At 38.1% G+C, this 21,506-nt stretch overlaps 1 protein-coding gene across 2 annotated transcripts in view; it reads right to left on the reverse strand.

Moving 5' to 3' along the window:
* The window catches only part of PAX3 (paired box 3), a 155,800-nt gene that overhangs the window by 24,905 nt on the left and 109,389 nt on the right, over window positions 1-21,506 (reverse strand). For both annotated transcript variants that reach the window (XM_042458564.1, XM_042458563.1), the window contains exons 6-7: window positions 5,849-6,014; window positions 3,954-4,168 (exon numbers count right to left, since the gene is read on the reverse strand). In XM_042458564.1, coding sequence (XP_042314498.1) covers window positions 3,954-4,168; window positions 5,849-6,014 — 381 coding nt within the window. The remainder of the gene's footprint in view (window positions 1-3,953; window positions 4,169-5,848; window positions 6,015-21,506) is intronic.

Raw genomic sequence — 21,506 nt, forward strand, 5'->3', positions numbered from 1 at the left:
GCCCTCCCATTCACAGAGAATCATGGCAGGTTACAGCAGTGCAAAGATCTTGTACACTAAGAATAAGGTAGCAAATTGTATACAGTACAGTTACACACTGTGCTGCAGCGACAGATCTGGAAGTGCAGGCTTTTATCATGACAGTCCCTCTAGCAACTCCCAAGGAGAGTACAAACCCACAAGTGGTTGTGTTGAACTGTGTATATTAAAAACATTTCTAGCTGTTTTTGTCTCCAAGAGGAGCCAGTCTTTCATAAAGCTAATGGGAATTGCTCATTCAGAAGTAAGGCACCCTGAAATACTTTGGTTTACAATATGGCTAGCTCATAACAACACATGGTCACTAGGAAAATTCATATACCATCCAGTTACTATGGGATTGCAATTAATTTCAGAGAGAACAGGGAAATCCAAGTGTGTGTGTGTGGCAAGTAATGTCATATTCCCTGCTGACCAAAGATTAGGGGATTTGCCCACACACACCCCCTTAGGGGTACAGCTGCTACTATAAGGCAAACTGAAACAAGTGCTTCAGATAGCAGGTTGGACAGGAGCTGAATGAATAACCATTTCCCTCACCTGGGTTTATGCACTCACTTCTTTACATTGCTGCCATATGCTCTTCCTTCAGATTAACTAATACTGTACTTGGTGTACAAGATCTTTACACCCATCACTCATTGGGGTAACCTTAACCTTTCTTTATTGGGTATCCTTCAGTATTAATACTGAATAGGCCTCACTGAACATAGGCTGCAGTGTGAGTAAAAACAAAGAATGGTGCTGTATGGAGCAATAAGATTCTGAAAACTTGGTCAGGAAAAGGCATCTGCTTGGATGTTCTTTTCTTTTTCTTTAGTCAGGGGAAAGAGTTATAGGTCTAGAAAGGATGGGTGTGATTCATTTGGGAGGCAGAGTTCTTATGGAGGAATGTCTGCATTTTGCCCTCCTCCCAGTAGCTGTGTGTGTGTGTGTGTGTGTGTGTGTGTGTGGAGTGGGATTAAATTTTGCTGATACAATTTTGCTGTTATCTGTTATTTTTGAGCAGAGGAGTGAACTTTCTCTGCAGCCATCTTGAATGATGTGACACAAAGACACTCTGTCTCCTGTCCACTCCCTCTAGGACAAAGATGAGGAGGTAACTGTTCAGGCACCCTCTAGGGAAGGGATTCGGTTAATTTGCTTTTGTTAACACCATCAACCAGTCCAGAATCCTGTTGTAGATTTCTGGAGCAAGCCATTTTGCTCTTGTTATCTGCATAGATAGCCCAATGCCTTGGGCTAATTCTAAGGTATATCAGAGTGTGGTGGAATCTCCTTCTTTGGAGGTTTTTAAACAGAGGTTGGATGGCCATCTGTTGGGGGTGCTTTGACTGGTGTTCCTGCTTGGCAGGGGGTTATACTGGATGGCTCTTATGATCATGATTGTATGAAATATGTCCTCAAAACTTAGCCACTGTGCACACAGCCCAGGACGCATACACACCCACACTCTGCGTATGTTCTTTGTTACCTCAGATCCTCCCTCCCCCCGCTGAGTCGCTCTAGACTTCCACAGTCTCCTCTTCAGAGAGCTTGATATAACCCCATTGCAACCCTTAAAACTCTGCTATCCCCTTTCACTTTTCCGTTTCATTTAGCTCTGTATTCTGTATGCATGTTTGAATTGCTATTGTGTGTGTGTGTTTGTGTTTGCACTCTGCATATCTTCCAAATAAAGATTTCTTCATTTATCAGGAATCCGGAGTCCTCCCAGTTAGTACTGGTATATATCACAGCTAGATTGAATTTGTAGCACTTTGGTCCTTCACTGTTTCTGGTTGGCATCTATTTGTTTTCAAACTTTGAATTACATCATAATATTTCAAAAGCTGTGCCTACTTTGATAATATTGCTTTACTTCTAAACTGAGCTTTTATTTTTTAAAAAGAAAAGAACCACAACAAATTGTATTGGAATACATAGCCTTTTCACAATCACAATACTGAATATTGCCAAGAGTGGGTCTTTGAATGTTGTTATGAATCTTCTGCTTTGCATTGAACTTTTCCCCCTTTTCCCTACTGCTCCACAAATGCAATCTGAAAGGGCGTCTCTGATCCATAGCAATGAACCCTTCAATTTCATGCCTCTAGTAAGAAAGCAGGCTTTCTTAGCAATGAGCCACAGCCTGTTCCAATTTGATCACTTCTAGTCTTCCCGTTTGGTAATGTTAACGGTCAATAAGCAATTCACTGATTTAGCAGGAAGATGGCTGTTATCGGCTTGTGTATGTCCAAGATCCCACTTGGACAGATCAAATGTCATAGACCAGTTCTGCCATGGTGCATCATTTTCTTTCTACTGTGTCATAATTTTGTTTTCATTGAAAAGAACATTTCCCCATCAAAGACAATGGCATTTGCTTAGTTTTGATGGATTAACTCCAAACCCCAGAAATGTTTTATATCTAAACCACAGGAACACTGCAAACTGTGAGTCTAACGGCATAATAAAATGTCAAGCCTTTTGTTGAAAACTTCACTTAAAAACTGAGATTCTTCAAAACCAATCTTAATTAAAGTCTTACTGGAAATGCATCCACTTGTTTTCATATTGGTCTCTCCAGTTTTTTTCCCCCTACTAAAGTCTAAAGCCATAAAGTTTCCTATCCCAGTATGTGCTATAGGAATCCCTGAAACTTAATTACATTTACTGTTACAAAAAAAGGGGTTTATGAACTCTTGCCTTTAGGCAAAAATGTTTATTTCATTGCCTTTGCTATTCATTCTTTTCAACTCTGTTGCCTTTGAACTCTTCAGCTGCACAGAGTTATCACCGTGGTGCAGAAACCAGGAAGTGTACTCTCAAGATGCAAACCACAAGTTGAAGCAAACGAAGGAGGCAAAGATATAGGAGGCGTTATTTTGGCCACCCTTTGTGCTATTAAAATCTCATTTTCTGCCTATTAGAATGCCCTCTCACTGCTTAGGCAGTGGTGATAGTCAGTGATTAGTGTGTAATTGAGTATAATTGTCTTTTCACTTTTCATTTGTGTCATTCCAAGCTCCCCTCTGTTTTTTTTTTTTAAATACAGAGAGAGAGAGAAAGAGCAGAGGGAAGATAAAGCTGTTAAAACTCTCTATCTCAGCCCTGAAGAGATCCCTGATTGTAATTATAGATTGCTTTCCTCCTCTTTTGTGACATTTGATCAGAATTCAGTGGACAGCTCCCCTAAATACCTGTGCTAAATCCAGACTAATAAAATAAACTAGCAAATATTTTAGCAATCGTTAATAATGTCAACCCTAAGGCAGATGCCAGAAGCAAGAAATTTAACCAACCTTTTTGACACTCAATTATCAAGGCAATTTATTATCATGATCATCCAAGGAAAGCTCATGCAAATTAGGAAAACAATTATATCCTTCAAGTACAGTTATAGGCTTCCAGAGAGCAGTAATGCTTTTAATTTATGTATTTATAACTTGATTATAGCTCAGCCTGCTGTGCATTGCTCACCATCTGAGCCAAGAGTAACTTGTTTTCTACTTGTAGGGTTAAGTTAAGCTAGGGAAAAATATATACATATTTTCTTCATTATTTTCACTACAAGCTGACAAAGGATCAAGGCCAAATCAGTTACTCTTGAGGGTTTAAAAAAGATGAGAGGAATAGACCTTTTTAAAAAAAATTTTAAAAAGCAGCACATCAGAAATGCCTGACAATTGAATACAAGCAGAAAGACTTCATGATTGCATTATAAAACATTGCCTAAAACTAAATATAAGCTATGACTTTTGAGTCTGTCGGTAGGAAAGGAGGAAAAGGAAACAAGTAAACTGAAATCATGTGGCTTATATAAAGAATACTTTATGGTTTAAATTTGGCAAATCATTGCACTATGGCCTTGGGGAATAGACGATTTAGTTTGAGTATACAGCAAATCCTGTGTCTGAAAAAGTAGGACTGACCTGAGGTGAAAGGCCATTGCCAATGGCAGGGTTCATAGGATTGGAGGGCCCAGACGGAGGCACAAAGCTGTCTGTATAGCTGGAGAATCCATGCCTTGTGCTCGGGAGGCAGTACGCAGAACTGCTCTCTGGGTTTGAAGGCAGGCTGCTTTGGTGTACAGTGCTTGGTGGAAGAGGCTGAGGTCTGTGAACTGTACTGCTTGGATCTGATACAGCTGCAAAAAAAAGGACCAATTTGCAGATTTTCCCGATTATCCAGGCACAATCCAACATTAACAAAGACTGACAAATCAAACAATAACTAGACGAGGGGTTTCTATTTCAAATGACTCTTTTTTTTTAAGCATCCCTCTGGTTTAGTTCACATGTAATGGCAGAGCATGTTTGGAGCATCAGAGTAATGTCTCAGGTTTATACACTTCTTCCATCACCACACTTCGTGCACTTCTGTTGTCTTGTTCACTTCCTGGTTCAGGAAAACTCTAACCAAAACAGATAAACTATGGTTTGTGAACTGAAGAATGAAACAAACTGGGGAGAAAGGCAAGAGTGTATGTAAACCCAATGATTTGGTTCTTTTGTGTGGGAAAGAAAAGCACTTAAAAGAAAACTCAACAGATTGCTAAAATATTAGCATAACATATGATAATAGGATTCTTGCCATACACCAAATAGTGGAATTGGACAATACTGATTCAAGATTAATCACTTTTGATTTATTCCTACTGAAACCTAGGACTGAGTTGTACAACTTCCTGTTCCACTCAGACTTTGGTAATAGCTGGATAGTGAAGGTGCTTAGGATTCTGTATTAAATATCCCTGTTATTCCTTTCCTATAGATTTATTTATTTAATATTAATTTATAGAGAGATGTAATTAACAGAGTTTCTTGGAGAAGCAAATTCCATGATAATCATGGCAGATCTTATACTTGTAGGGAAAAGACACAGAAATGCCCCCTGAAGTGTTTCTTTTCTTTTCTTTTTTGAAAGAGCTGCTATTATGTGGTATGAGTATAATATTCAAAAATACTGAAAATGTTTCTCAAGATAAAAGTGTGTTCTTCCCTGACAAGAATCTTGGATTAATGAGAATCCTCAAGTCTGGGACTTAGAGCAAAATTCACATGAGTTTTTGTGCAAAAAAAAAAGAAAGGAAAAACCCAGCATTTTCTGCACAGGACATTTCTGTGCAGAAAATTGTTTTCCGTACCAAAAAAAAAAAAATGCATGTCAATCTTGTACAGTATAAATCCTTAATACAAAATGCCTAGGGGGGAGAAAGGATTTTCAGCCCAGAAAAAAATATTTATGTACAGGAATATTTCTCTATAGAAACATTTTATGTACAAAAACTCTTCCTTCATGTGTAGAAAATGCTGGTTTTGGGCATACACACACACGCGCACACGTGCACACATGCACAAAACCCACATACAAAATTTGTGTAGACTAAATCCCAAACTGTGCAGTCTTTGAAAACTGCACAAAACTTCAACTACACTTAATTTTAGCAAAAATTGCAAAAATTGCTCATTGCTTCCTTTGAGAATGAATTTAACAAATTATTGTATGTGAATGTATGTGCCTGTTAGCCACCTGTTGATTTATGGTGACCCCATTAATCTCATTCCTTAGGCAAGGAATACTCAGCAGTAGTTTTGCCAGTTCCTTCCTCTCCATTATGACTATTTTTCAGTGCTGGCACCCAGCCCATGCCAGTGACTACATGTACATATACCTTTGCCTTAATCCTCCCTGCTACATGAGAAGTATTTAGTGATGCAAACATTACCTACAAAGTTGTTTTATAGCTTTGCTGCTGTTAAAAACTACAGAGAATTTTTTTTTTTAATTAGCACTATCCGAGAAGAATGTATGTTTCTTCCAATACCTTGTGGAATAGAAGTGGGTTGGTAAGAGGATTCTGATAGCTGGTATGTTGGCAGCGTTGGCATAGCAGTTGGTGGAAATCCGCCTGGGATTAAGTGATTGAAAGCCATCAGTTGATTCGCCCCAGCTTGCTTCCTCCATCTAGCTCGACGATTACTAAACCAGACCTGCAAGTAGTTGACAATGTAAGTATTTGAGATAGAACTACCATCAGTTTCAAGTGCACTCAGCATCTGCCAGTTTTGCGATATGCAAGGTACTGTCCAACACATCTTAGCTACATCTTGATTGGATTACTACATGGGTGAGGCCAATGGCATGTAACCCAAAGGCTATTCTTCTCTCTCTCTCTCTGTCTCTCTAACCAAGGGAGCAAAAATCTATTTTTTGCTTCCAAGTGGTGAACAACAGCTTCCAAGCTTCTGTGAAATATTATTTGTTATTTTAAAAGATATTTCCTGACATTGTGGTCTAACGGTGAAAAGGGAGGACAAAATCGCACACCCAAAAAGCATGGTGAAATAGTCAATAATAACACACATGGGCTTGGGGGACTCCCCCCCCCCTCAAATTTGAGGGGATGGAGGCAATAATGGGGAGTGTAGTACTCCAGGGTCCATGGGGAGGCAGTGCAATGCTTCAAACTCTGGATTTCATCTAGATAACTGTTAGGAGCCAGCATGATGTAGTGGTTGGAGCACTGGACTTTGGAGACCAGGGTTCAATTACTGGCTTAGCCATGTTAAGCCACTGGGTAACCTTGGGCAAGTCACACTCTCTCAGCCTCTAAAGAGACTTGCCAAGAAAACCCATGATAGGTTCACCATAGGGTCCCCATAAGTTCAAAACAAATTGAAGGTACACAACAACAACAACGAAAACTTTTACATGGTCTACATGAGACTTCCTTTAAAGAGTGTCCAGAAGCTCCAGTTGGTCCAAAATGCTGAGATGTTCACAAGATCACCCTTTAAGACTACAATTCCTAGAATGCCCCAGCCAGCATGAGATTAATAAACTCTTATCACTATATACTTCTCTAAGGCCTAGTTTGTTTGTTTTTTACATATTTCAACAATTTGGTGAATGTTTTTCCTAACACAGTGATGCACATTTATTCTCCAAGAGAGTTATACAAGAGCAATACCACAAGAGCAAGGATATGGTCTGAAAACAATTCCACAGATACTGTGTGTGTATTGCACTGGCAATGCTCAAGGTTTTCTTCTTGCACCTTACCTGATACTCCATTTTTTCCTCTCTCCCTTTCAGTCCATGCCCTTTGATCTTTAAATTTCCCTCCCTTCTGCCTCCTGCCTTCCTTTTCTTTTCCTTTTTTCTATAGCCACTGAACTGACCAAAAATTAAATAAATACTTCTGATGTACAGCAGTGCAGCAAAGGGAATAGATCTTTCTGGCTTAAATTAGATGTGTCTTTATCAATGTGCCGGTCTTTTGATTTGATATGTGTTTGGCATTCATCCCCATAAAGCCCAGACTCTGTTTAGAGGAAACTATCCTCCATTGTCTTGCTGTATTCCTTTCCCCCTCCCTTTTTTGCCCATTTGAATGAGAGATCTTGTTGCCTTAAAAGCACATTGGAAACTCTCTGTTTAGGATAAGGCAGTTGGACTGTCAAGGCCAATTTCACTTAGGCCAGCCTTGAGGAAGAACCGCAGCTTTGAAAGAATCCCCAGCCAGCGTCAAGGAAATAGGATGTTGCCTTGTTCAGTTACAAACTACTTAGGGGAAAAATGATAACAAAAAGGCAAAGATGTAAATATCAGGACTCAGAGATGGGAAAGGTCTGCAAGGTCATCTAGTCTATTCCATGCTAGAGCTGAATATACTTGACTGATTTGTCCAATCTAATTTGAACATCTCAAGTGATGGTCTCTGCTTTCTCCCTCTAGAGACAATACCACAGCCCACTGCAATTCATGGTTAAGAAAATATTTCCGATAATATGACTTCATTTTATCATGTTGCCTTAGGCTACAAAGAAATCTTGCTTCTCTTACATTCATAGATCTCTAATATCTGAAATATACTTTTAAGCAGAAGCTTTTGACTTCATATGCATTGGCTAGCATCTAAACAGCAAAACCCTGATATTGATCAAAGACTGTGCGGTTTCTATACCAGAAATACTACATGCAGTTACCTAGAATTGAAATGACTGCCTCAGGCTGAGAGGGGATTTGTAACAATTTGAAATGATCATAACTGATTATTATTCCTGGAAATTCCTACCCAATCTGCAACTGAATTGAAGTTAATTTCCATCATTAAAATGTTCCTCATAATCCATCTTTATAAATCTTATATTTTCTGGACATATGATCTCTCAGACTGTTATTTGACATCTGATAATATTGGATATCTAATGCCGTGTATTTTTTTATTTCTTATTTGACAGCTAATGATATTTAAAGGTAGGTGTGTGTTTTATATTGTTTGTTGTTGTTAACTGCTGTCAAATTGATTTTGACTTATAGTGACCCTATGAATGAGACACTTCCAAGGCACCCTGTCATCAACCGCTCTGCTCAGATCTTGCAGACTCAACAGCCATGGCTTTCTTGATTGAGTCTATCCACCTGGAATGCAGGCTTCCTCTTTTCCTGCTACCTTCTGCCTTACTAATCATAATGGTCTTTTATATTGAGTCATCTTATGATATGGCCAAAGTACAAAAGCTCCAGTTAAGTCATCATGGCTTAACTTGGGAGAGTTCAGGCTTGATTTGCTCTAGGACCCACTGATCAGTCTTTTTAGCAATCCACAATATCCATAGAACTCTTCTTCATACCCACATTTCAAATGTACAGTGGTACCCCGGGATACGAATGCGCCGCCTTACGAAATTTCCGGGTTACGAAAAAAATCCATAGAAAAAAACTGTTCCGGGTTACGAAGGTTATTTCGGGTTACGAAAAATTTTTTGGTGCTTTTCGGCGCTTTTTCGCACGAAATCGCGGCTTTCGCTATTAGCGCCTATGGCTTTTTCGGCTTACGAAGGATTTCGGGTTACGAACGCGGCGGCGGAACGAATTATTTTCGTAACCCGGGGTACCACTGTATTGATCTTCTTCTTACCCACTTTCTTCACTGTCCAGCTTTCACACCCATGCATAGAAATTGGAAATATAATGGAAATACGATGGCATGGATAATCTTAACTTTAGTATTCAATTATATCTTTAGACTTCAGAATCTTGTCTAGTTCCTTCATAGCTGCCCTTCCAAATCCTAATATTCTGATTTCTTGACTGCAGCCTAAATTATAATTAATGTTTGAGCCGAGGTATGGAAAGTTTGTAATGTTTCAATGTTTTTATCATCTACTTTAAAGTTATTTAAGTAATCTGTGATCATTATTTTTCTTTCCTCAGTGTTGAACTGTAGATCTGCCTTTGCACTTTCTTTCATCACTTTTTTCTTTAATTGTTGTGTTCTTTCCTCCCATTCTCGCGACTCCTTCCGTCAAGCCTAATCCTGCTTTACAATATACTCTTGGTTTAGATTTCCCCTTGATTTCTCAGATCTTGTTGAAGAGGTCTCTTATTCTTTTGTTGTTGTTGTTGTTGTTGTTGTTATTGTTATATTCTATTTCTCTGAATTTATTATTATAGTATATCACCTTGTTCCTATGTGCAAGTCATTGAACAGTTGCATTCAGGGTTCTAACTCTATTTCTGTCACCTTTTCTTTTTGTTTCTCATCTCTCCTTAACTGTTTAAAGAGTTTCAACTATCATCCATTGAGGTTTCTCTTTCTTTTTAGCTACTGATAATGTCTTTTTATGTTCCTCCCTGACAATGTCCCTAGTTCAGTTCAAAATTAATTTAGTTCCCAGACAGTTAGGCTTAATAATGCAAATCTATTTTTCACATTATCTTTAAATTCTATAAGGAAGTTCTTTAGGTTATTATTATTAGTAGTAGTAGTAATTATTTATTGATTTATTGATTTATTTTATTATATCCTGCCTTTCTCCTGCACTACAGTGCACCTGGAAGAGGCAATGGTGTGTGTGTGTCTGTGGCATATGCATCACACCACTCTGCATACATGAGCCCCATTGTTTTCAAGCATACATGGTATCCCTTACGGAAGCGGATCCCCCATGTAAGGGAAGGGCCTACTGTATTTCAGCATAATAGTTCGTTTAGTGTTCTTTAGCTTTTCTCTACTTATGCTATTAATAGTTTATGGTCTGTGCCACAAGCTGCTCCTGGTCTTGTTTTTGCATAGAGAATGGAGCTTCTCCAATTTTTGTTTCCAATTGGTTTACAGTAATTTGTTGGGTTGCTTGATGAATGTGTTTGTGATGAACTGAGTTTTGTGATGTTGGCTTCACAAAACTCCATCAGTCAATTTCTTGCTTCATTTCTTGATTGTAGGCCAATTTTTTCTACAATCTTTCCCTCCCCCCTCCCATTTTTACAGTCTAATTGCCTATGATTAATAAGAATTCCTGTTTTGGTATGTAATCAATTTCCTTCCGGTCTCCACCATAGAGTCTCAGTTTCTTCTTCTGCTGCTTCTGTAGTTGATGTTAAACATTTATTGTGGTTATATTAATGAGTTTCCCTGAAATCCTATTCACATTATTCCATCAGATTTTGCATTATATCATTTGACTGCTTTTGCTACATCTTTCCTCACTAGAAATGCCACCCCATTTCTTCTTATCTTTTCATTTTCTGAGTAAAACACTGTGTAATATCTAACTCAAAGTGTCCCATTACTGACCAATTTAGCTCACTCACCCCAAGTATTGCAATGTTACTATGCCTAGCTTCCCCTGATTCATGCTTCTTGCATTCCATGTTCCTATAGCATGTGTTGTGCAACTTCAAACTTTTCTTTCACATCCTAAGGACTGGAGCGCAGCTTTGGCACAGCTTCTGGCCTCTTAAGATGCATGTATCGTTTAAATAGTATACCTACAAAGTGGCCCGAAGCAGCTTTATTTTGGCCTGTCTGTTCGGGCCCTATTATTAGTTTGACAAAGAAGGCTAAGCATATTTCTTTTTCTTTGCTAGACTGTAGCTGCATGGGTTTGGGCATGTAACTGGTTGTTCAGCTTCTTCAGCTCCCAACTACTTGGGAGACGCAGTATTAATTCCCAATATATGCTATTGTCCTCTCTCCCAAGCATCCTGCATCCCTCCCTCCTGAACTTTCTATGTAACTCAGAAGTGAGAAACTGCATGTAAGCCTGGGACAATTTTCTCTCTCAAACCCACCCCTGCAGGCCACACACAGTTCCTTACACACAGACATCAAGCCCAAGATTTTGTTTGTTTGTTGTTGTGTGCCTTCAAGTCATTTCTAACGTATTGCCACCCTAAGGTGAAACTATCATGGGGCTTTCTTAGCAAGATTTGTTCAGAGAAAGCTTGCCATAACCTTCCCTTGATTATCTCCATTTTTCAGCATTTTGAGATGCGCCACAGAGTCAAATGGAGATATTTTTCTGTGCAGACCATTTCAAAATGATGACTGGAAGGGAAGGTGCATGTCTTCCTGTTACCATTTTGAGGGTGGCTGCAGAACAAAAATTGGAAGTATTTAGGGTAGAACAGGGTTTGAGGTTCTTTTGGTAGTGAGTGGAAGTATAGTATTTTGGCATATTTTGATGACTTAGGGGGTTCTGTATGATTTTAGGGTCAAAGTTGCTTGAAACTGCCCATAGAAGTGGACCAGGGGACCCAACCCTTTTGCAACTAAAGATTCTGTGACCCGACTGGTAATCCTAAATGTGGAAAACTGGTAAGTAAATGAATAGGTGGGAACAAAAGGTTGCAAAAATATTGATGTGGAAAGATGTCCTTTAGGAAATTAATTCATAAAAAAAGAAAGCATATATTCTCTGTTCAATTTCTTAAGACAACCTCTTTTTACATTAAGCATTCCTAAAGGAATACAAGTTCCCCTGGTTTGAGTTAAAAACACTTTCACTCCCTCTCACTCCATACTTGGTCTCAACAGAAGTCAAGTTGCTTGCTCTGAATGTTTCATGTACATTTCTTATGACTGTAATCTAAGTAAATTGCTGAAACCATCAGATTAAACTAGAGCCAAGCTGAAATGGCTCTGAGGACTTCTTCGTCCTCCTCTTTACTGAGGAACATTGAGAATTTTCTTTTTCTCTCCTTCACAGAAACACAAGAAATCCACATTACCAGATTTCTCATATTTGTATAAATATTTTTACATAGTTTTTATTTCCTTTTTGGGGTGCCAGTTTCCCCTCCCCCCCTCTCTCTCTCTCACACACACACACACGCACACGTACACACACACCACTCTGAAATGACACTCAGCCTGGGGTGTTTCCATTCCAGTGAATTTATCCTCTCCTGGGAGATGTTTGGGGAAACAGTCTCCCCAGTTCCTCTGCCAACTCAGAGGGTGGAAAATTACCAGAGGAATTTTGTTGGAGATACAAAATGCAAGTACAATTTCAGAAGCAGCCAGAGGATGAATTTTTAAGGGAAAAGAAAGAAGTTATGCTACTGTCACAGCTAATCCAGCAACCTCAACCCTAAGAACCTGTAGATAACTTTCTACCCTATTTGTTGGCAGATAAATTGGACAAGAAGAAGTTATCCTCGGGAGACAGATGGTCTCCCACAATTTTTCTGCCAACAAATAGGGTAAAAATTTTCAAGAAGACTTTTGTACACAGTTCCAGTTGAACTCTTACAACTATAACAAACAAATTCATTGTAGAGTGTATCTAAGCCACATGGTTAGCGTCATTCTATGAAACCCTGAGATTGGTAGTTTGGTGAAAGACATAGAAGAGCTATAATGCACTGTCCTAAACTACAGATGCTTCAATACATGGCTAGGTTATAGGGAGAGGCCAGACAAGGGTTGCAAAGCCAATAGGCACAGCCTTGCCACTGCTATATAATTGTAATTGTATGAAGAATGATTGGAGACAGCTAAAGGAATGGAGCAACAGAAATATTCACCAGAATCCTGTTGGTGACTTAGGCCTTCACCATTTAAAAAGACCAACAATATTGAAATAAAACTGAGAGCTAGAAGAACATGAGGAATAAAAAAGTTATTTTCTCATAATCAAAAAGACAAGAGAGATACCAGAGAAAGTACTAGGTGGCCCTTCCTTGTCATTGTTTTCTACAAGGATGAGTAGGGAATTTATTCCAGGGTTTTGTTTTGGGTTTTTTTGTTTTGGGTTTGCTTGTTTTTTTACTGTTGGGCTCCTCTAGTTGGGATAAATGTGTCAGGAAGTTGTAATATTTGTTGCAGCAACTCCCAGGGTGCATACCAACATTTCTGTAGTCCCAGATTATTTTCTGCTAATTCTTGGCACCACCTTTGAGTGGATTCCAGAGGAGATCCGCCAAATTACATCTTTAGAGGCCTTTAAAAAGGTGATAAAGACGGATCCCTTCCAGTGAGCCTTCCCAGATTATCTCCAAAATGAGAATCTGAACTGCTCACCTACCCACTGTCTCTCCCTATCACCACTCCTGTAAATGTTTTCCCGTGCTCCTAATTTTAGCTGCATTCTCTATGGAATTGGGTGTAATGTGTGATACTGCTACTGTTATTATATAGTATGATGTTTTATTTGTATTTTAGCACAAGGAGGGAGGGCTAGGGGATTGGTATCATGTTACTACATTTTTAAATGTTATATTGGACTGTTGTTACCCACCTAGATCCTCAAAAGGGAAAGGCGGGAATATAAATAAATATTTTAATAATAATAATAATAATAATAATAATAATAATAATAATTCTGAGACATTTAGGAACAAAAATTCTTCTTCTTATCTCATTATAAAAAATTCTTAGAGTTATGGTGCATGCGTGCATCAGTGAAATGGTAGTTCTGCACTATAGCACTATTACTAAGAATTTGTTTTTAAAAATTCAGAAGAAAAAAATTAGCCCTTCAAACCACAGGATTACATTAGCAAACCATGTCCTTGATTTTAATAACCTTCAGATGAATTCTAACTCAGATCCAATAAATCAATGAAAACAGCACCACCACCCAGAAAAAAGAATGAGTCAGTGCAGACATGACAGCAAGCAACAAAATCCAGCAGAACCTGAGGGACTATATTGCAAGATCTTTATATCAGCCTGGAACACTTCCTAGTTGCTTGTTGTTTGTTATTTATTTGTTTTAATAGTGAAGAAAATATACTTTGGAAATGTTTTGATTTTTCTTTTCCTAAAATAAAATATCTGGAGGAACAATGTTCAGACAGCTGATGAATTTCTAGATTTTATGCCCCTGAGCATCCATTTTATTTTATTTTTATTTCAAGGACTTATATCCCACTTTTCTCGCACAATGGCATGAATTAAATTGAGCCCTGATGTAAGTCGGCAAAAAGCAAAAATGGCTAGTAGGCAAGCTGGAATGAAGTAGGCTCTACTGAAATCAAGGACTGCATAGGCCAGACTATTGGGCAATGATCCCAAATAATCACATCTGGCTTTTTCCACCCACAAATGAGCCTGTTCTGTTTTTTTTTTACTCTTTTTCAGGTGTGGCCAATGAGCTGTTCTTCCTGATTTTCCACTCTATGAGACATTTTGAAATCAAAATGAACTAGAAATTCTGTGGATCCAAGCAACTTCTATGATTCTTGGAATAAGTCTTTTTTCTTTCTTCAGTGACTTGAGTTCTTCTTCTATCCCAAGCACTTCATATTTCATGAGAAATAATTTATGTTGCTTTAACTACAGATGTACTTTTCATCTTCCAGTCTTTTCCCTATCTAGGACACGAGATGAGTTTCTGATCAATTTTGGCAGTGATGAAATTGTGGAATCCTTATTGACATATAAGAAATCTCACTCAGCCATATTACTTGGTAGGATACACTGGTGTGAAATTGTGTACATGTTTATTTTCCAGGAAAAAGTCCTGTACTGTATTTGTTTTGACAATTCTTTTGCACCCCTGTTATTCCATCTGAAAACATCAACTTTTCTGAAATGTGGGCTCCCTGCAAGTAATACAAGTACTTTAAAACAAAACCTTTTTCCTGAGATGACCAATTGTCTAGGTTGGAATTCTGATTTATTTTAACTTTGTACAGACTTTCCATATAGACGGTTCCACCTGATGTAGTTACTTGTACAGATGTTGTCCATTCTAAAAACTATATGAGGACTCCCCCCCCCCACCGCCATATGCTTAATTGGGTTTCAGTCTTCCTTGGAGGGCATATGGACAGGATATAGATTTAAAATGTTTTGGCCAGCTCTACTACGGAATGTAAATTCTTGTTTTAGAACCTAACCCTGGCCAATGTACCTAAATCATTCTGAGTTCTCACCAAACATGCTTGCCTGTGTTTCATTTATTTCCCAGATTTCAGACTTTATTCCAAGGTCTCCATCTGTTGTTCTTTCTATTTTACAGAAATACACAATGATCCCATCTCTGGCATATGACGTATCTCCCAGTGTAAGTCCACCCAGTACTTTGGCTAGAGAAACCAAACACATCGAGTGAATAATTCACATTCCCTAATGTCCTCTGGCCCATGAAGGCATGAGAGGGTGGGATCTCCCACACACCCACAAATGAATGCTCATTACTGATCTAGATGTAGGTTCTCACTAATGATCCCATAGGTTTTGCCAGTTGTATAGTTCTGGCTCACATTACGTTTCCTGCCAGCAAACACTTTTGAAATGTTTTATTGTGATCATTACATTATTCTACTGGTTTTAATTCTGTGTTTAGAAGTCTAAAGTACTATTTTTGATAAAGAATTAGATAAAAACATAATAATAATAATTCACAAATTTGTATCCCTAAGTTTATGAAATGAACCATGTTCAATTAACTGTTTGACATGTATTTATTCAATTACAGTCTTTCCTTCTCATCCTGTTTTGGAATTTAAAATATTCAACAATAATGTTGCAAACCAATACAAGCCATTGTAAATGTTTTCCTCTCTCAGTAGCTGATAAATGTTGGTAATGTGATCCACAAGTGAATTTCAATAGTATAGTTTCTAGGGTTGTATTTTGGTATGGTGGTTGCATTTATGTTCTTTTTTAAATTTTATTCTAACTTTCACTATTAGTAGCCCATGGTCTATGCCACAATCTGCTCCTGGTTTTGTTTTTACACAGAGAATGGGGTGTCTCCATTTTCTGTTTCCAGTTATGTGGTCTATTTGATCAGAAACTAGAGAAAATATGGACTGAAGCCAGAAACAGTGTCAGGGTGGAAAGCAAGTGGATGGCAGATTAGACTCTACAACCAGTTGGGGATACAAGAGACAGAAAAGTAAAAAGTGACAAGTTTCCAATGGGTTGAGTGCATGGACATGGAGAAATACTGTAATAATCAATGCAGTAAAATATAAGTTGATGACAACAAAAAAGGAAGAACAAGAGACCTCTTTGACAAGATCTGAGAAATTAATGGAAAATTTAAATCAAGTTCATTCTACTACCAGAACGTGAAACCATTACATGACTAGAAAGCAATACAAAGACAATGGAAGCAATATACTGAAGAACTATAAAAAGAAGAGGAAATTATATCAGATTCATTTGAAGAAAAACCATATAAAGATCAAACTCCAATTTTAAAGAGTGTAGTGGAAGCTACACTCATTACAATTCAGAGAAATAAGCCACAGAAATAAGGAACAGATGGCAAACCAATAGAGCTCCCACAAGCTACAGAGACAGAATCTACTTTAGTTCTAATTAAAATCTGTCAACAAATAGAAAACAAAACAAAGACCCACAGATTGGAAATGCTCAGTATGCACTTCAATCCACAAGATGGAGGACATCATGAATTACTTCAATTACAGCATCATTGCATCAATTTCCCATGAAAGCAAAGTGATGTTCAAAATTCTACAACTAAGGCCCGAAGCAGACAAAACAAAAAACAAAACAAACAGCTTCATTTGTATACCACTTCATACTGAACTAACAGTGTCTAAGCGGTTTACAACTGTAAGCTAATTGCCCCCAACAATCTGGGTACTCATTTTAGCAACCTCGGAAGGATGCAAGCCTGAGTTGAGCATGAGCCCTTTCGCTGGTATTGAACTTGCAACCTTATGGTTTGTGAGTGAGTGGTTGCAGTATAGGCATTTAACCACTGCGCCATCAAGGTCAAGACAGGTCAAAAGTGCCAGCTTCAGGCTGCCTTGGGGGTATGGCATTTAGATGACACATGCCCTGAACGCAGCTAGACGCCACATGGAGAGCATGCCCAAGAATGTCTGTTCTTAGCTAATGTCCTATTCAGGACCACAACAGCAGCCTGGATCGGGACCAGACCCATGCGGTCACTGCGGTCCTGCTCCAATCAAGGTGGGAGTAGCCTATGGCTATTCCTTTTGCCCCACCTGCATGACCCCCAAGACTCTTACCATATATGGAGAGAGAAATGCCAGATGTTCAAGCTGAGTTCAGAAAATGATGAGGCATTAGGGATCATATAACACACAAATGCTGGATAATAGAACATACCAAAAATGTAAAAGAAAATCAACCAATGTTTTATAGACTATAGCAATGCAGTTGATTGCATAGATCATGAAAGACTATGGATTGTTCTTAAAGAAATGGGTGTGCCACAATATTTTATTGTCCTGATGAGTAACCTCTACTCAGGACAAGAAGCTGCTTTTAGGACAGAAAACAGAGAAACTGAATGATTTCCAATTGGTATGGAGGTCAGGCAAGGCTGCATTTTATTACTCTATGTTTAACTTTCAACATATACATAAATCAAGCAAAAGACAGAGGCTTGAACATTGGAATATCAACAGTCTATAGTATATGGATGACACCACATTAGTAGCTAAAAGTAACCAAGACTTGGAGCGATTACTGAAGAAACTCAAGACAAAAAGTAATAAAGCAGGTTTATAGCTGAACATTAAGAAGACAAAAATAATGACCACAGATGATATATGTAATTTTAAAGTAAACAATGATGATGTTGAAATAGTTCAAGATTTTCCATACTCTGGTTCAATAATTAATCAGACTGGAGACTGCAGTCAAGAAATCAGAAGAAAACTAAGACTTGGAAGGACAGCTATGAAGGAACTAGACAGTTAGGTTGGGATGATTATGATGGTCCAACCCATCATATTTCCCATATGGTTGTGAAAACTCGACAGAGAAGAAAACAGATAGGAAGAGAATCGGCTCATTTGAAATGTGGTGCTGGAGAACAGTTGTTTGGTAAGGTAGAATGCAGTGAGAAAAGAGGCAGACCACATTCCAGATGGATAGACTCAAACAAGGAAGCCACAGCCCTGAGTTTACAAGACATGAGCAGGGCTATAGATGATAGGGTGACTTGGTGGCTCCACATTCTTGAGGATCACTGTAAGTTGACATCAACATGACAGCAGTTAATAACAACAAAAATTTCCAGGGATGTGTTGGGTATAAACAGTATGTCCAAACCAACAATGGTCCAGTTTTTCTGCATGTGTCCTCAGTCCTCCTTTTCTGGTTCTGATATTTCCTTGGAATGGCATAGCATAGTGGTTTGGTTTTGTTTTTTCTTGCAGTTGTTTTATAGCCTCATATTTAACATCTGTTTGCATTATTCCATTTATTGTTGGAGTGAGATTGGAAAGAAACTGAAATGAATTAGAAAAAAAAGAAGCCACAGCATCACTAATCAAAGCACTGGTCCATTTTCTGTTGCTGGTGCTGGTCCTTGAGCCATTGGCTGCCAGTTCCTGGTAAGTTTCCAGAGGACATAAAAATGGTGTCAGTCCCTGGCAGATTGTGGGAAAATAACTTCCAGTCTCCCACATTAGATAGCCTAAAAATCATTAGGCTAAGTGATAGAGCAACTTCTCCAACTTGGTATTCTCCAAATGTCCCATCATCACCAGGTAGCATGGCAACTATCTCAAGAGTAACAAATTCTGGAAAGCTGGGATAATCTTTCTCTACAATATTGCTAAAATCCGTCAATTTCTTTCAGCCTGTACTGCCAAGACTCTGATCCATGCTCTGGTCGCCTCACAACTAGATTGTAATAAAATTTATTCGGTCTTTGACCAGTATAAAAACAAAACCACACAAAAACAGCGTATCAGTACAACAGTAACAGGTTAAAATATAAACTGATAGTAGACTATACCGATACAATATCCAAACAGATCTTTCTACATGGTAATAAAATGACTATATGTCAGTTGAGGGCACAGTTTACAAACAATGTAACAAAATTTAGCCACCTTATGGGATACTGTAGAATCATTGTTATCCAATGGGAGGCGTAAATAGAAGGAGTCAGTTTTACCTGGGAATTTACTCGGTGACAACTAGATTATTGTAATTTCCTTCTGGCAGGGTTTCCTCTCTCTCACCTCCTTCCTTTAATTTCTGTCCAGCATTCAGCTGCATGCATTATTAAATCTGACCACGGCTCCGACCATATCTCTCTTTTATTATCATCCCTTCATAGGATCCCTTCCCCTTCCGTATTCAGTATAAGCTCCTGTTGCTGACATTTAAAGCCCTCCATGGGCTGGCCCCTCCTTATTTATCAGGCCTTCTTTCTGCTGACCTTCCCACTCTGGCCCTCCATTCTGGTAGTCAAGGTATGCTGTCTCAGCCCAAGATTTTCTCTGCCCTGTCCTGGATTCAGCCCTTTTGGCTTTCTTCCCCTCACTCCTGGAACCTCCATCTCCCACGAACACGGGTCATCACTTCTTTAACTAGTTTCAAAACTGATTGAAGACCATCCTGTTCAGAAAAGCGTTCCCAGGCATTCTGTGACTATTATTTGCTATTTGACGTTTTTCATTTGTTGCCTGTTTTATTGAACCCTTTCCTGTATTGTTATGTATAATTTATATGCATTATGCTATTATTTCTTAGATTGTATCCCATGAACAGGTTTACTCTTATCTATTTTATTGTTTGTATGTACAGCGCTATGCAAATCTATAGCCTATATATAAATAAACATATTAATAATAATAATAATAATAATAATAATAATAATAATAATAATAATAATAATAATTTTTAAATTTAAGCCATCCTGGGTAGGTTACTATTATCTCTAATTTTATGTTAATGCTTTTTTACCTCTTTCTACTACTGTCCACACCTATATCCATTTTCTCACCATAAATCTAAAAAAAGTTGACAACACCCCAGGTTTGCCAAACAACATACATTATGCAGCCCAAAATTAAAAGTTTGATACAAATACCATAGCCTAGACACCGATTTGCTTTGCTGGAAATTTAGGTAGAAACATGAATATTGGATTGACAATTCAAGAACAATCTCCCTTCAGTCTTCTAGTATTGATAAACTTTAACCAAGAACCCATAACTTGGGTCACTTAAAAATTCCAGTTCATTTTTAATTCCCAGGGGATTTCCTTTTCCCACTGTTTTAAACACTGATTGAATGAGTTTCTTCTCAGTCCCCAGCATGCTTTTTTAAGCAAAATGTCCATATGTTCAACACAGTAGAGAATTTGTTAGGCTGTAGATCACAGCAGTAAGTGTGAGACAAGATGTGTCTCAAGGGAACCCCAGGAAGCCATAAGGAATGTAAAAAGTCATAGGGTTAAAGCCACATTAAGACAGCTGTTATGTTAATGAGACGTCTGCTTTTCTTGTAACTGTGGGTCACTGCTTTAGAAAAATATGGACATTTATTGTGGCCTTTAAAGCTTATTTGTCCCAGAATTGCCTGTGCAAGCAACTAGAGTATGTGCCCCTAAGTATATGTTTGTGCCTTTAAAAAAAAAAACTTTTGGCATAATTATATCTACCTAATTATAAACTTATCCAATATTAGATATATTCAGTAGAAATGTTTTTGAATGATCATTGTTTTATTTGAGTCAGCCTCTTTTAGTCAATGGAAATATGCCCCCACCCCCACCCCAAATCACTGTGATGGACGTTTGCTTTAGATTAGCTTTATTATAATACTAAGGACAAAGATTACCCAGATTTGAGGACAATTTATAGGATAATTAAATATAATTATATATAGGACAATTTATATGATCTACTTTGTTTTACACTAAAGCCCAAGGATATTATTATTTATTTAAGGATATTTATTTAAGAATATTGTTACTGGATTTACTAAAGCCAAAGGTCCATCAAGTGGAGCTAGGTACAAAGCAGCATCTTGAGGACAGAACTTGGGAAATTACATTTTGAAATACAGCTCCCAAACTCTTCAGCTACCATGACCAGTGGCTTCTAGGATCTATAGTCTTGAAAAGTAACTTTTTCTAACTGTGCTCAAGGAGACTGACATACATAAGAAATGGTTTCCAGTTCAAGAATTGGAGTTCGCACACAAATCCTTTCACTCACAAATCAACTCATATTTTCCCCCAAGCTTTTGTGATTTAGGAGAGAATTTAGGAGGAGAAAGATTTAAAAGCTTGGCCATCAGAAACTCTTGGTATTTAGTACAAATCACTAGGTGATTTACCAGTAGGTCCCCATCTATCATTTATCTGCCCCTTATTTACACTCCCAGTTAGGAGAGTTGTGAAATACTTTGCAATCAGCCAAATCAAAGTTGTGTCTACTCTGTTTTCTCTTCAGATCATATAAATCTTTTGCCTTTTACAAATCAAAGTTGTGTC

The sequence above is a fragment of the Sceloporus undulatus genome, chromosome 3 (genome assembly GCF_019175285.1).
Source record: "Sceloporus undulatus isolate JIND9_A2432 ecotype Alabama chromosome 3, SceUnd_v1.1, whole genome shotgun sequence".
In the NCBI taxonomy this organism is placed as follows: Eukaryota; Metazoa; Chordata; class Lepidosauria; order Squamata; family Phrynosomatidae; genus Sceloporus; species Sceloporus undulatus.